The sequence below is a fragment of the Heterodontus francisci genome, chromosome 10, assembly GCF_036365525.1.
Source record: "Heterodontus francisci isolate sHetFra1 chromosome 10, sHetFra1.hap1, whole genome shotgun sequence".
NCBI lineage: Eukaryota > Metazoa > Chordata > Chondrichthyes > Heterodontiformes > Heterodontidae > Heterodontus > Heterodontus francisci.
In genome coordinates, this window is record NC_090380.1 from 111,176,679 (window position 1) to 111,189,784 (window position 13,106).

Consider the following 13,106-nt stretch of genomic DNA (forward strand, 5'->3'; position numbering starts at 1 on the left):
ATTTGATAAGCCTGGGAATTCTATGGGCGAGGGAAGAAGGTGCAAAGTAACATAAACCAAGGGGCAACAGCAAATAGGTAAATAGATGAGTAATCATGATGATTAATTAGATCAAAGGGGGATAAAATTAAAATTAACTAAGGAAAGGTACCAACCTTAAACTGCATTAAATAAAAATCTGGCATTCACATACATAATTAGATAATAAATAGGGTTGAAGGGATACAAAATTTAAAAAAAAATCTATACTAAACTTAAGAGACATATATCTGACGTAAGTAGGTAAACTTTTAAGCAAATGATGGGTCCAATGAAACTCATTGCCTGCAATTCCTGTGCCAGAGGGAACTCCAGGATATTACATATGTCCTGGACAACCACGTGTGCAGAAAGTGCCTTCAGTTGCTCAAGCTGAGGGTTTCTGAGCTTGAGGAGCAGCTGAAATCACTGCAGTGCATACAGGGTGTTGAAAATTTTATGGAGCACATGTTCGAGGAGGTGGTCACTCTACAGCTACAGAGGATTGAGGAGATTTGTAAGTGGGTAGCCTAATGGAAAGGTAGGAAGAGGCAGACAGTATAGGGAGTGTGCCATACTCAAACTTTTCAGTGCTGAGTACCAGTGAGGGTGATGACACCTCAGGGGAGTGTTGTCCAAAGCACATCCACCGCAACATGAGGCAAATGACTGCACAAACTGTAGAAATGCAGTGGTCATAGGGTCTTCGATTGTCAAGGAAATAGGCATTTCCCAAACTGCCAACTGATGTCTCACAGGGCGGCACAGTGGCGCAGTGGTTAGCACCGCAGCCTCACAGCTCCAGCGACCCGGGTTCAATTCTGGGTACTGCCTGTGTGGAGTTTGCAAGTTCTCCCTGTGTCTGCGTGGGTTTCCTCCGGGTGCTCCAGTTTCCTCCCACAGCCGAAAGACTTGCAGGTTGATAGGTAAATTGGCCATTATAAATTGCCCCTAGTATAGGTAGGTGGTAGGGGAATATAGGGACAGGTGAGGATGTGGTAGGAATATGGGATTAGTGTAGGATCAGTATAAATGGGTGGTTAATGGTCGGCCGAAGGGCTTGTTTCAGTGCTGTATCTCTAAATCAAATCAAAAAATCAAAATGATTTGTTGCCTCCCTGGTGTCAGAGTAAAGGACATCATTGATCAGGTGCAGAACATGTTGCAAGGGGGAAAGGGAACAGCCAGAAGTCATGGTCCATATTGGAACTAATTACATTAGTAGGGAAAGGGTTGAAGTCCTTCAAACAGTTTCCTGAGCTAGGGTGGAAGTTAATGAGTAGGAGCTCCAAAGGCAGTGATTTTTAGATTACTCCCTGTGAACCATGCAAGTGAGTTATAGGAGCTATAAAATAACATGTGTTAATGTGTGGCTGGAGAAATGGTGCGGGAGGGATGGTTTCAGGTTTCTGGGGAATTGGGACTAGTTCTAGGACAGGACGGGCCTGTACTAGATGGATGGATCACAACTGAACAGGGCTAGGACCAATGTCTTCACAGGGGGATTAACTAGTGCTGTGGGAGAGGGTTTAAACTAACTTGGCATTCAGGGTAAGAATAGATAAAGAGGAAGTACTTAAAAGTTTGGTCGCACTCAAAATAGAAACATCATCCAGTCCAGGTCGGGTGCATCCCAGGTTACTAAGGGAAGTAAGGCTGCAAATTGTAGGGGCTTAAGTCACAATCTCACTATCTTCCAATCCTCCATTGAAAGACCAGGTATTGAGGTCCTGCAGTCAGATTTTCAGGAGCTAGGGAGGAAGATAAAAAGTAGGACCTTGAAATTAGTAATTTCTGGATTACTCCCAAATCCATGCGCAAGCAAGAAAGGGAGGATCATTGCGTGGCCTCAGGCAAGGTGCAGGAGGGAGGGCTTCAGATGATTCTTGGGTCATTGGAACTAGTCCTGGGGCAGGAGGCACCTATTCAAAAGGGACAGGTTGCACCTCAACAGGACTGGGACCAATGTCCTCGCAGGGAGTTTCATTGGTGCTGTTAGGGAGGGTTTAAACAAAATTGGCAGGGGGATAGGCACCACCAAATAGAAACAGAAAAGAAGAATAAGGTGTACAAAGTGAGAGTGTTGGCTAGTACCAGAGAAGCGAGTAGCACCATATTAGATCGGAGCAGACTTCTCAAAATACAAAGACAAGTTTACAATGCCTGTCTACGAACGTGAATAAAATCGGTGAGCTACAAGCACAAATAGGCATGTGGGAATATGATGTCATGGCAATAATGAAAATGTGGCTTGAAAATGGTGAGGCCTGGGTGCTTAATATATAAGGATACAAAATGTTTAGAAAAGATAGGGAAGGATAAAAGGGAGGTGGGGCGGCAGTACCAATTAGGGAAGACAATGTAGTATTGTAAAGGAAGAATGTTCTTGAGTGGTCAATGTTAGAATCCATTTGGTTAGAGTGAGAAGCAGGAATGATATGATCAAGCTACTGAGGGCATTATCTAGGTCTCCAAATACTGAGAGAGATAGAAGAACAAGTTTGCAGAGCAATCACAGAGATTGCAAGAACTGTAGAGTGGTGATATTGGGGAACTTTAATCAAACAAATATCGATTCGGATAATGTTAGAATAAAGGGAAAGGAGGGAGAGGAATTTCTGAAAGGTGTTCAGGAGAACTTCCTTGACCAGTATGTCCTCAGTCCAACTGTAAAGGAGGCATTTCTGGATCTGGTGCTGGGTAATGAGGTGGGCTAAGTGGACTATGTGTCTGTGGTGGAACATTTGGGGAAGAGTGATCATCTTATCATAAGGTTTAGATTAGTAATGGAGAAGAGCAAGAAAGCTAATAAGCGATCTAGCCAGGATAAAATGGAACCAAAGACTGTCAGGAAAATCTCTAATGGAATAATGGGTGATCTTTAATGAGGAGATGCTTCAGGTACAGGCCAGGTACATTCCAAGATGGGCAAAAGGTAGGGGAATCAAAGCCAGGTCTCCTTGGATGTTGAGGGAGATAGAGAAAATAATTAAACAAAAGAAGAGGGTGCATGTCAGGTGAATTTTTCAAGTGAGAACTAGGCCAAATTCAATAAGTTGAGAGGAGACGTGAAGAGGAATATAAAACTGGTAAAGAGAGAATATGAGAATAGAATGGCAATTAAACATAAAACGAATGGGGTGAAGACTGAAAAATTGAGAGGCAAGAAATACTGGAAAGAATAGCTATGCTTAGAGTGGATAAGTCACCTGGTGAGGATGGCTTGCATCCAAGGTTGTTAAAGGGACTGGGAGTGGAGATAGTAGAAGGGCTTGTCATAATCTTCTACTGTTCCCTGGATATGGGGAAATTGCCAGAAGATTGGAGAGTGACAAATTTGACTCCCATACTCAAGAAAGGGTGTAAGGACATTCCTAGTGACTCCAGGCCAGTCAGTTTAACATCAGTGGTAGGTAAGGTTTTAGAAACAATAATTAGGGAGAAAAAAATCAACAGGCACTTGACGAGGTTTCAACTAATTAATGAGAGCGAGCATGGATTTGTAAAAAGGTGGGTCATGCTTGACTAATCTAATAGAATTTTTTGATGAAGTAACAGAGAAGGTTGATTAAGGAAATGCAATGGATGTTGTCTATTTAGATTTTAAGAAAGTGTTTGACAAAGTACTATATAAAGTCTGGTTTACAAAATTGAGGCCCATAGAATAGGAGGGTCAGTGTCCAATTGGATAAAGCATTGCCTTAAGGACAGAAAACAGTGAGTTGTGGTAAATGGTTATTTTTCAGATTGAAGGATGTTAGACAATGATGTTCCGCAAGGGTCAGTGCTAGGACCACTGCTTTTTTTAATGTGTGTGTTATGTATATGTGCGTAAATGACTTGGATAATGGAATAGAGCGTAACATTTCAAAATTTGCCAATGATACCAAACTTGGAGGAGTGGCAAACAGTGAGGATGATACAAACTGTCTGCAACAGGACATGGATAGACTAGCAGAATGGACAGACAAGTGGCAAATGGAATTTAATACAGACAAGTGTGAGGTAATGCACTTTGGCAGAAGGGATAGGGTGAGACTATACAGGCTAAATGGCACAGTTCTCAAGAGTGTGCAGGAACAGAGGACCCTGGGGGTGCATGTGCATTGATCTTTGAAGGTTGCAGGACATATTGAGAGAGTGGTTAACAAAGCATATGGGTTCTTGGGCTTCATAAATAGAAGCATTGAGTCCAAATGCAGGGAAGTTATGCTGAACCTTTATAAAGCTCTGGTTAGGCCACAACTAGTGCGTCCAATTCTGGTCACCACACTTTAGGAAGGATGTGAGGATCTTTGAGCGCGTGCAGAAGAGATTTACCAGAATGATTCCAGGGATGTGGGATTTTAGCTACAAGATTATGTTAGAGAATCTGGGGTTGTTCTCCATGGAGCAAAGGAGATTAAGGGGACATTTGATAGAGGTTTACCAGATTATGACAGCTTTGGACAGGTAGACAAAGAAAACTGTTCCCAGTCGCTGATGTTATAAGGACTCTGATATACAAATTGAAGGTTTTGGGTGAGATGTGCAAGGGGTAATGTGAGGAAGAACTTTTTTACACAGCGAGTGATATTCAACTGAAACTCGCTGCCTACGAGGGTGGTGGAAGCAGAAACAATTAATGATTTCAAAAGGAAATTGGATGGACACGAAGGAAATAAAATTACAGGCCTATGGGGACAAAGCAGGGGAGTGACACTGACTCGATTGCTCTACAGAGACCAAGCTTGGACTTGATGGGCCGAATGACCTCCATTTGCACCTAAATGACTCTGTGACTCTATGACTCCAGAAGATGTGGGAGTGATGCCAGAGGACTGGTGGATTGCAAATATTACACACCTGTTCAAATAAATGGGGAAGGATAAACCCAGCAACTGTAGCCCAGTTAACCAAACATCAGTGTTGGGAAAAAATGTTGAGACATTTGGAAAAGTATGGGTGAATAAATAAAATCTAGCATGAATTAGTTAAAGGCAAATCATCTTTGACTAACTTGCTTGAGTTCTTTGATGAAGGAATGGAGAGGGTGAATGAGGTTAGTGCTGTTGTGTATATGGACTTTCAAAAAGCATTTTATAAAGTACCACATAATAGACTTGTTTGCAAAATTGAATCCCATGCAATTAAAGTGACAGTGGCTGCGTGCATTTGCAATTGGCTAGGGGACAGAAAGCAGAAAGTAGCAGTGAACCAATGGCCGGAAATTTACATTGGGACGGAGGCCCTGCCCACTGGCAAAAAAAGTCGATGGCAAAGCTGCTGGCCATGATTTTATGTGGCCCAGGCCCTTAATTGGCCTCAGGCGGGACTTCCGCCCCCGTGAGGCAAGAAGTCCTGTCAAAAAGAGCTGTTGGCCAATTAACGGGCTCTCAGCTCTTCAGTCCCAGCAGCGGCACTAGGAGCTGTGGCCACTGCTGGGACTGTATTCAGCCAGGACCAGTAACATGGACAAGGCCTCAGAATATGTAAGTATGTGGGGCCTTGCCTGGGACAATTGGCTGGGCTCCAGTGACGTGGGAGTAGGGGTGGGGGGGGGAGTCGTCTCTTGAGGTGGGGGGATGGTGCTTCAGTGGGGATGGCTTGTGTCCCTGGCTTCCCAATCAGGAGGGCTCCCTCACAGAGCGCAAGAAAGCAGCCAGGTTTTACTGTGCGGCCTTCTGAGCTACTGCACCGGCTGCCCGCCCCTGGTAATATACCAGGGGCGGTGAGAGGAGGCATTTAAGTGGGAATTAATTGTCCTGGAGCGGGCCGGCCATTCATCACCTCCTCCGCTGCTGGTAAAACTGCAGCAGGGGCAAGAAGGTGACCAGTTCGGAACCCCGGCCTACCACTCAATTTTACATCACCTCTCCACCCCTGCCTCCAGTCCACTCCTGCAGAGGGAAATGTGCAGTTGTGTTCCTCAGGGGTCAGTATTGGGACCACTGTTAGTTCTTATCTCTATTAATGACCTGATCTTGCACTTACAAGACATAATTTCAAAGCTTGCAGATTGCACAGAACTTGCAAATGTAATAAACAGTAGGGAGAATAGTAGCACTTCAGGAGAACATAGATACATGACAGATGAAATTTAATACAAAGTGTGAAATGATTCATTTTTGATAGGAACAATAAGTGGCAATATAAACTAAATGGTACAATTTTAAATGATGTGCAAGAACAGAGAGAGCTGGTAAGATATGTGTACAAGTCTTTGAAGGTGACAGAACAAGTTGAAAAGGCATATTAAAAAGCATACAGGATCATTGGCTTCATAGAATAACAAAGAAAGGAAGTTATGCTAAATCTTTATGAAACACTGGTTTGGGCCCAGCTGAGGTATTGTGGCTAACTTTGGGCACAGACTTTCGGAAGCATATCAAGGCTTTAGAGAGAGGGCAGAGGAGATTTACCAGAGTGACACCAGGGATGGAAAATTCCATTAGATGCAGAGTAGAGAAACTGAGCTTTTACTTCTTAGAGCAGAGAATGTTGAGGGGAGATTTGATAAAGGTATTCAAAATCAAAGGGTTTAAATGTACTAACTACAGAGGATACAGTTTCCAGTGGCAGAAGGGTTGGCAACTAAAAGTCACAAATTTAAGGTGTTTGGCAAAAGAACTGGAGGTAGCATAAGGAAAGGAAAGATTTTACACAGTGAGGACTGAATTTTACAAACTCCCTGACTTCGGGGTCGCGGGGCAGGTGGTTGGGGGGGCCGGAAAATGCCTCCAGGTGAGGCCTGCCACGGGCCTCGACACCCGGAAGGCCCGGCCTGACATTGCCAGCGGTGGTGAGACCTGTTGGTGGTCCCCTCACTGCCGCTGAGCGACTGGAGCGAAATTTCAATATTTTAATAAATTAATTAATTACTTACTCACTCCCGCCATCCATTCTGGAGAGATATTGCTGCCGGTGGCCGGCACTCCCACGCCTTCGGATACCAATCCTGGGATCCGATGTGGGACACTGGTGGGGAGGAGGGAGCAGTTAAGTATTTCAGTGCGGGAGGTGGGGGAACGGGGTCAAACTCATCCGATTGGTTTAGGGGATGGTAGGAAGGGGTAATGTGCATAGTGTATGAACTTTGCGGGGGGGCGGTGGAAAGTTCAGGTGCACATGGTAAGTGTTTTTTTTGGGGGGGTTGGGGAGAGGGCAAGGAATAATTTATATGGTTATTGCGGGATGTCGGGGTGAGAGGGGCTGGAAATATTTAATTTTCTCAAATCTATTTTAAATCATTATTCCTTTAAATATGTAAATTGAGATGTAGGACTCGAAGCCCTTTAAAAATGGCTTCGGCGCCTGTGCAATGGCATCTGACGCCATTGCCAGGGAGGGACAACCTGCCCCCTCCACGTCATTGGGGTGGGCGGTCTGCCCCGGCCATTTAAATGAGCCACCACGCTGATTATTGCGGCAGCTCCATGTCGTGCGATTTGCACGGGCAGACCGCCATTTTTGAAACTCACCGTTGATAGTTCTTCAGATAATTATCCAGTTCTCTTTTGAAAGCTTCAATTGAATCTGCCTCCACCACACTCTCAGGTAGTGCATTCCAGATCCTAACCACTCGCTACGTAAAAAATGTTTCCTCATGTCGCTGTTGCTTCTTTTGCCAATCACCTTAAATCAATGTTCTGGTTCTGTGTCCTTCGGCCAATGGGAACAGTTTCTCCCTACCTACTCTGTCCAGATCCCTCATGATTTTGAACACCTCTATCAAATCTTCTCTAAATCTTCTCTTCTCCAAGGAGAACAGACTCACCTTCTCCAACCTATCCATGCAACTAAACTTCCTCATCCTTGGAACCATTCTCATGAATTTTTATATCCTTAACAAGCAGCAATGAGATACAGATCATATATTGAAGGACAAATATTGGCCAGGACACCGAGAAAATTCTTCTGCTCTTCAAATAGTGCTATGGGATGTTCTATATCCACTTGAGAGGGCAGACAGGTCCTCAGTTTAACATCTCATCCAAAAGACGGCACCTCCCTCAGTTCTATACTGGATTATGTGTTCATATGGGACTTGAACCCACAACCTTCTCTCAAAGGTGAGAGTGCTACCATTGAGCTGTGGCTGACAAAAGGAGATAGAGGGGGAAGAAACATTATGCTGGTGCTGCTAAGGACTCCCAAGTCAGTTTCAGCATTTAGAGTGAATCGAATATCTATTGTCCCATCAAGCGCTCCCAGGTCGAGTCTTTTCTTGTCTAATTTGTCTGTTTCTATTTTTCAGTGTGCCCCCTGCATACTGAAATAGCTATACAATAGACCCTTACAATATGACAGAACTTTAACATGAAGCTTTGTCCAAAATCACTTCATAATCTAACGAAACAGATAATAGGTGAGATTGGTTGACTCTAGTATTTTTAAAAAAATTTTATTTAGAGTTACAGCACTGAAACAGGCCCTTCGGCCCACCGAGTCTGTGCCGACCAACAACCACCCACCCATACTAACCCCACAGTAATCCCACATTCCCTATCACCTACCTACACTAGGGGCAATTTACAATGGCCAATTTACCTACCACCTGCAAGTCTTTGGCCGGAGCACCCGGCGAAAACCCACGCAGACACAGGGAGAACTTGCAAACTCCGCACAGGCAGTACCCAGAATTGAACCCGGGTCGCTGCAGTTGTGAGGCTGCAGTGCTAACCACTGCGCCACTGTGCCGCCCGTGGTACTTAGTAAAAATGAATGGACTGACAGATCAGAGAGATACTCAGCAACAACAAATTTGGAGTCAATGTAGAGAATGCTAAACAGTCTTTATATGCAATACAGTAAGCCAGTTTAACTATATTTTTATAGGTGTACCATAGTTTTATACAGAGGGTGAGAAGAAGGAAGCAGAAACACATTATAAATCAATGACAGATGTCAATTGTAATTGTACATGAATTGCACCTCAAAATTGTATGTACTTTTATTTGGGAATAAACATGTAGTTGTGCAGTCAGATTAATAAATCTGTCACCTAAAGCCCAGCAGCACATGTTAATAAATGTAATTTCATGAAGAGGTAGGTTAAGAACTGGCTTTGGTAGTATGTAATTTAACCAGAAATGTCCTGGGTGTCAGTTTTCCAAGCTTGTCTGTATTTAGAAACAACAGTACACGTGAGAATGAAGAGCAGAGTTAAATCACTTGCATGAAAGTTTTGTCAATGAGCTTTCCTCCTGCTCACTTGGTGACTCTTGCTGGAGTTCTCTTCTTCCTCTTAGGCAGTCCCTCGGGACCGAGGATCACTTGCTTCCACTCCGGTTCAGTGCGTTCTCACATAGCTAATAAGTCTGATATGCAAACTGCAGACTGTACCACATGTGGGGCAAGTTGTGTTTGAAGAGTTGGATAGGCGAGTTCCTTGGGAGGGCTGTGCGCTCCTTTCGCTGCCTGTATTTGGCTTCTGTGTGCTCCCCTTGAAATCATACGGGGGGCTTGGTAGCTTCCCGAATGCACCTTCTCCACTTTGAGTGGTCGAGGTACAGGGATTCCCCTGAGTCGGTGGGAATGTTGGATTTCTTCAGGGATTCAGACGTCTTGCTGGAGTATCGTTCGATTGGCTCTGTTACCTCTCCCAAGTGTTCCTTCACACATGCGCCTTGGGAGAGAGTGTTGGCAGGCTGCTCAACTATGGGAGCCATCACAGCTCAGCTCGAGCCTGTAATCATCTGATGTGCACATGGAGGGCAGTGAAGAACACTTTAATTCATTAATATTAGTGATTAACATGTTAATTCATTTAATTCAATAATTAACAAGTCAATTGTCCATATTAGTAATTAATATGTTAATTCATTCATATCAATACTTAACACTTTAATTGACTCATATCAGTAATTTATAATTTAATTGATTCAATCAGTAATGAACACTAATTCATATCACTAACAAACACTAATTGATTCATATCAGTAATTAACATTTTATTTGATTCATCAGTAATTAATATTTTAATAGATTCCTATGAGTAATGTAATTGATTTGACATTTTAATTCAATAATATCTGGAATGATTGGATTAATTTAATTGTAGCAGTAATGAACATGTTAATTTCTCTGTCCAACTGAGTGGAACTGCCCTTCCCTGAATCCACTCTTCCCTATCTAATTGTAGCTAGATATTATTGTCACCTCCCAAACAAATTCTATTCCCTCACTACAAATTCCGTATTCTTCCCGGCCACTGTCACAGGGTGAAGCAGAATGCTTGCAACCCTAGGGGCCTATTTGATTCACAGTTTAAGCCCCTGCTCATCTGCTGCTGAAACCCTCTTCCATGCTTTTGCTACCTCTAGACTTGATTATTCCATTGGTCTCCTGGCCCGCCTCCCTCCTTGAACCCTGAATAAATTTAGACTCATTCATAACTCACCTGACTGTATTCTAACGCACAAAGAATAGTTCTCATTGATCATCCCTGTGCTTGTTAACCTACATTGACTCCCAGTCCACCAACATCTCAACTTAAAGTTCCTCAACCTTGTGCTCAGATCCCTTCAAACTCGGTCCCTCCTATCGCTGTAACCTCCTCCAGCCCTGCAACCTTTCGAGAACTCTGCATTTGTTCAGTGCGGACCTCTTCTGCATCCCCTTTCCCTTCACCTCACCAATGGCAGCATGCCTCAGCTTCATGGGCCCGAAGCTCTATACTTCGCTCGCTCAAAATTTCCCCCTCTTTTTTATTCATTCATGGGATGTGGGCAGCACTGGCTAGGCCAGCATTTGTTGCCCATCCCTAGTTGCCCTTGAGAAGGTGGTGGTGAGCTGCCTTCTTGAATCGCTGCAGTCCATGGGAGGTAGGTACACCCACAGTGCTGTTAGGAAGGGAGTTCCAGGATTTTGACCCAGTGACAGTGAAGGAACGGCGAGACAATTCCAAGTCAGGATGGTGTGTGACTTGGAGGGGAATTTGCAGGTGGTGGTGTTCCCATGCATTTGCTGCCCTTGTCTTTCGAGGTGGTAGAGGTCGCGGGTTTGGAAGATGCTGTCTAAGGAGCCTTGGTGCGTTGCTGCAGTGCATCTTGTAGATGGTACACACTGCTGCCACTGTGCGTCGGTGGTGGAGGGAGTGAATGTTTGTGGATGGAGTGCCATTCAAGTGGGCTTCCTTATCCTGGATGGTGTCGAGCTTCTTGAGTGTTGTTGGTGCTGCACCCATCCAGGCAAGTGGAGAGTATTCCATCACACTCCTGACTTGTGCCTTGTAGATGGCGCACAGGCTTTCAGGAGTCAGGAAGTGAGTTACTCGACAGGATTCCGTGCCTCTCTCCACCTCTCTCTCTCCTCCTTTAAGACCTTCCATAAAACCTAGCTCTTTCACCAGGCTTTTAGTCACCCCTCTGAATATCTCTTTGGCTTTTTGTCCATTTTTTGTCTGATTACAGCCCCTGTGAAGTGCGTTGGGGTGTTTTCCTGTGTTAAAGGTGCGATATGAGTACACGTTGCTGTTGCCCACCATCTTAAAGAAGATTTTGTTCCAAAACAGTTAATCCTTTTGTTAAAGTGGGAAAGGAATTACATCTGAATAGGTTATTGTGTTCCTAATGCACAGAGCAATTTCAGCCTTTATTTGTGTAGATTACCCCCTTTAGTGACAGCATGAAATGCCTGTCACCAGCTGTATTGTACCAGTGAAGAGCAGATACTGAACAAAAGCACCTTCCTGAGGCTGTCTCTGAGCATTCATCTGGGAGCATATAATAAAAAAAAGACAAATAAAATGCTGAAAGTGCTGCAAGATTGAAATAAAGACAGAAAGTGCCGGAAATGTAATGACGAGTCAATCAACATCGGTGTCTGATAAGAAATTACATCCTACTTTGCTCTTTCAGATAATGATGGGCCTGCTCTGTGTTGCTAACAATTTCTGTGGTTTTATTTAACAACAACTTATATTTATATAACACCTTTAACATAATAAAACATCCCAAGGTACTTCACAGGAGCATTATAAAACAAAGTATGACACCGAGCCACAAAAGGCGGTATTAGGTCAGATGACCAAAAGCTTGCTGAAAGAAGTTGGTTTTAAGGAGTGTCTTATAGAGGCAATCCCATGATTCGGGTCAGGCGGGAGAACAGCAGATAAGGACATAAACCCTATGCCACAGGGTGGGTGCACTGGTGCCTACAAGTTGGAGTATGAGGTCTTTACAGGATGTGAGATGACATTTCCTTTTAATCTTCTAATCTTGAACTTTCATACTTTGGCATTGCAGAAACGGAATACTCCTTGAAGAAAATGATAAGTACTCACTGAAGAGAAGCACAGAGTTGGTGATAAGAAACATTGCCCGAGAGGACACAGGGTCCTATGTCTGCAGGGCAGCAAATAAAGCAGGAAGTGTGGAAGAACAATTGTCCTTAAAAGTTTTTGGTACGTTGCTGCTTTGCACTGTTGTGTTGCTTACTGCTGACTGGAAAGACACTCCACGTTTCTGGTACCAAGTATTTATTTATTTATTTTATTTAGAAATACAGCACTGAATCACGCCCTTTGGCCCACCGAGTCTGTGCCGACCATCAACCACCCATTTATACTAATCCTACATTAATCCCATATTCCTACCACATCCCCTTCCCTCAATTCCCCTATCACCTACCTATACTAGGGGCAATTTATAATGGCCAATTTACCTATCAACCTGCAAGTCTTTGGCTGTGGGAGGAAACCGGAGCACCCGGTAGAAACCCACACAGTCACAGGGAGAACTTGCAAACTCCGCACAGGCAGTACCCAGAATCGAACCTGGGTCGCTGGAGTTGTGAGGCTGCGGTGCTAACCACTGCACCACTGTGCCGATGCTGGAATAGCGTTCCACAGTTCACAGCTTCTTTCTACTTCCTTACCAAGTAAGCCCGATGGCATGTGTTGGCTAACTAGACAAGCCCATAAGAAAGTGGTCATTGTAATTAGGTTATACCTTTCTGGAAAAGAGAATGCTGAATGGTGACCTAATGGAGATCTTTAAAATTATGAAAGGATTAGATGGGGTTAAAAAAAAAGTCCATGGGATCCAGGGGAATGTAGCAAGCTGGATACAAAATTGGCTCAGTGGCAAGAAACAAAAAGTAAATTT

At 43.9% G+C, this 13,106-nt stretch overlaps 1 protein-coding gene across 3 annotated transcripts in view; it reads left to right on the forward strand.

Moving 5' to 3' along the window:
• The window catches only part of LOC137374715 (neural cell adhesion molecule 2-like), a 1,514,570-nt gene that overhangs the window by 1,099,506 nt on the left and 401,958 nt on the right, over positions 1-13,106 (forward strand). For all 3 annotated transcript variants that reach the window (XM_068041260.1, XM_068041261.1, XM_068041262.1), the window contains exon 7: positions 12,246-12,403. In XM_068041260.1, coding sequence (XP_067897361.1) covers positions 12,246-12,403 — 158 coding nt within the window. The remainder of the gene's footprint in view (positions 1-12,245; positions 12,404-13,106) is intronic.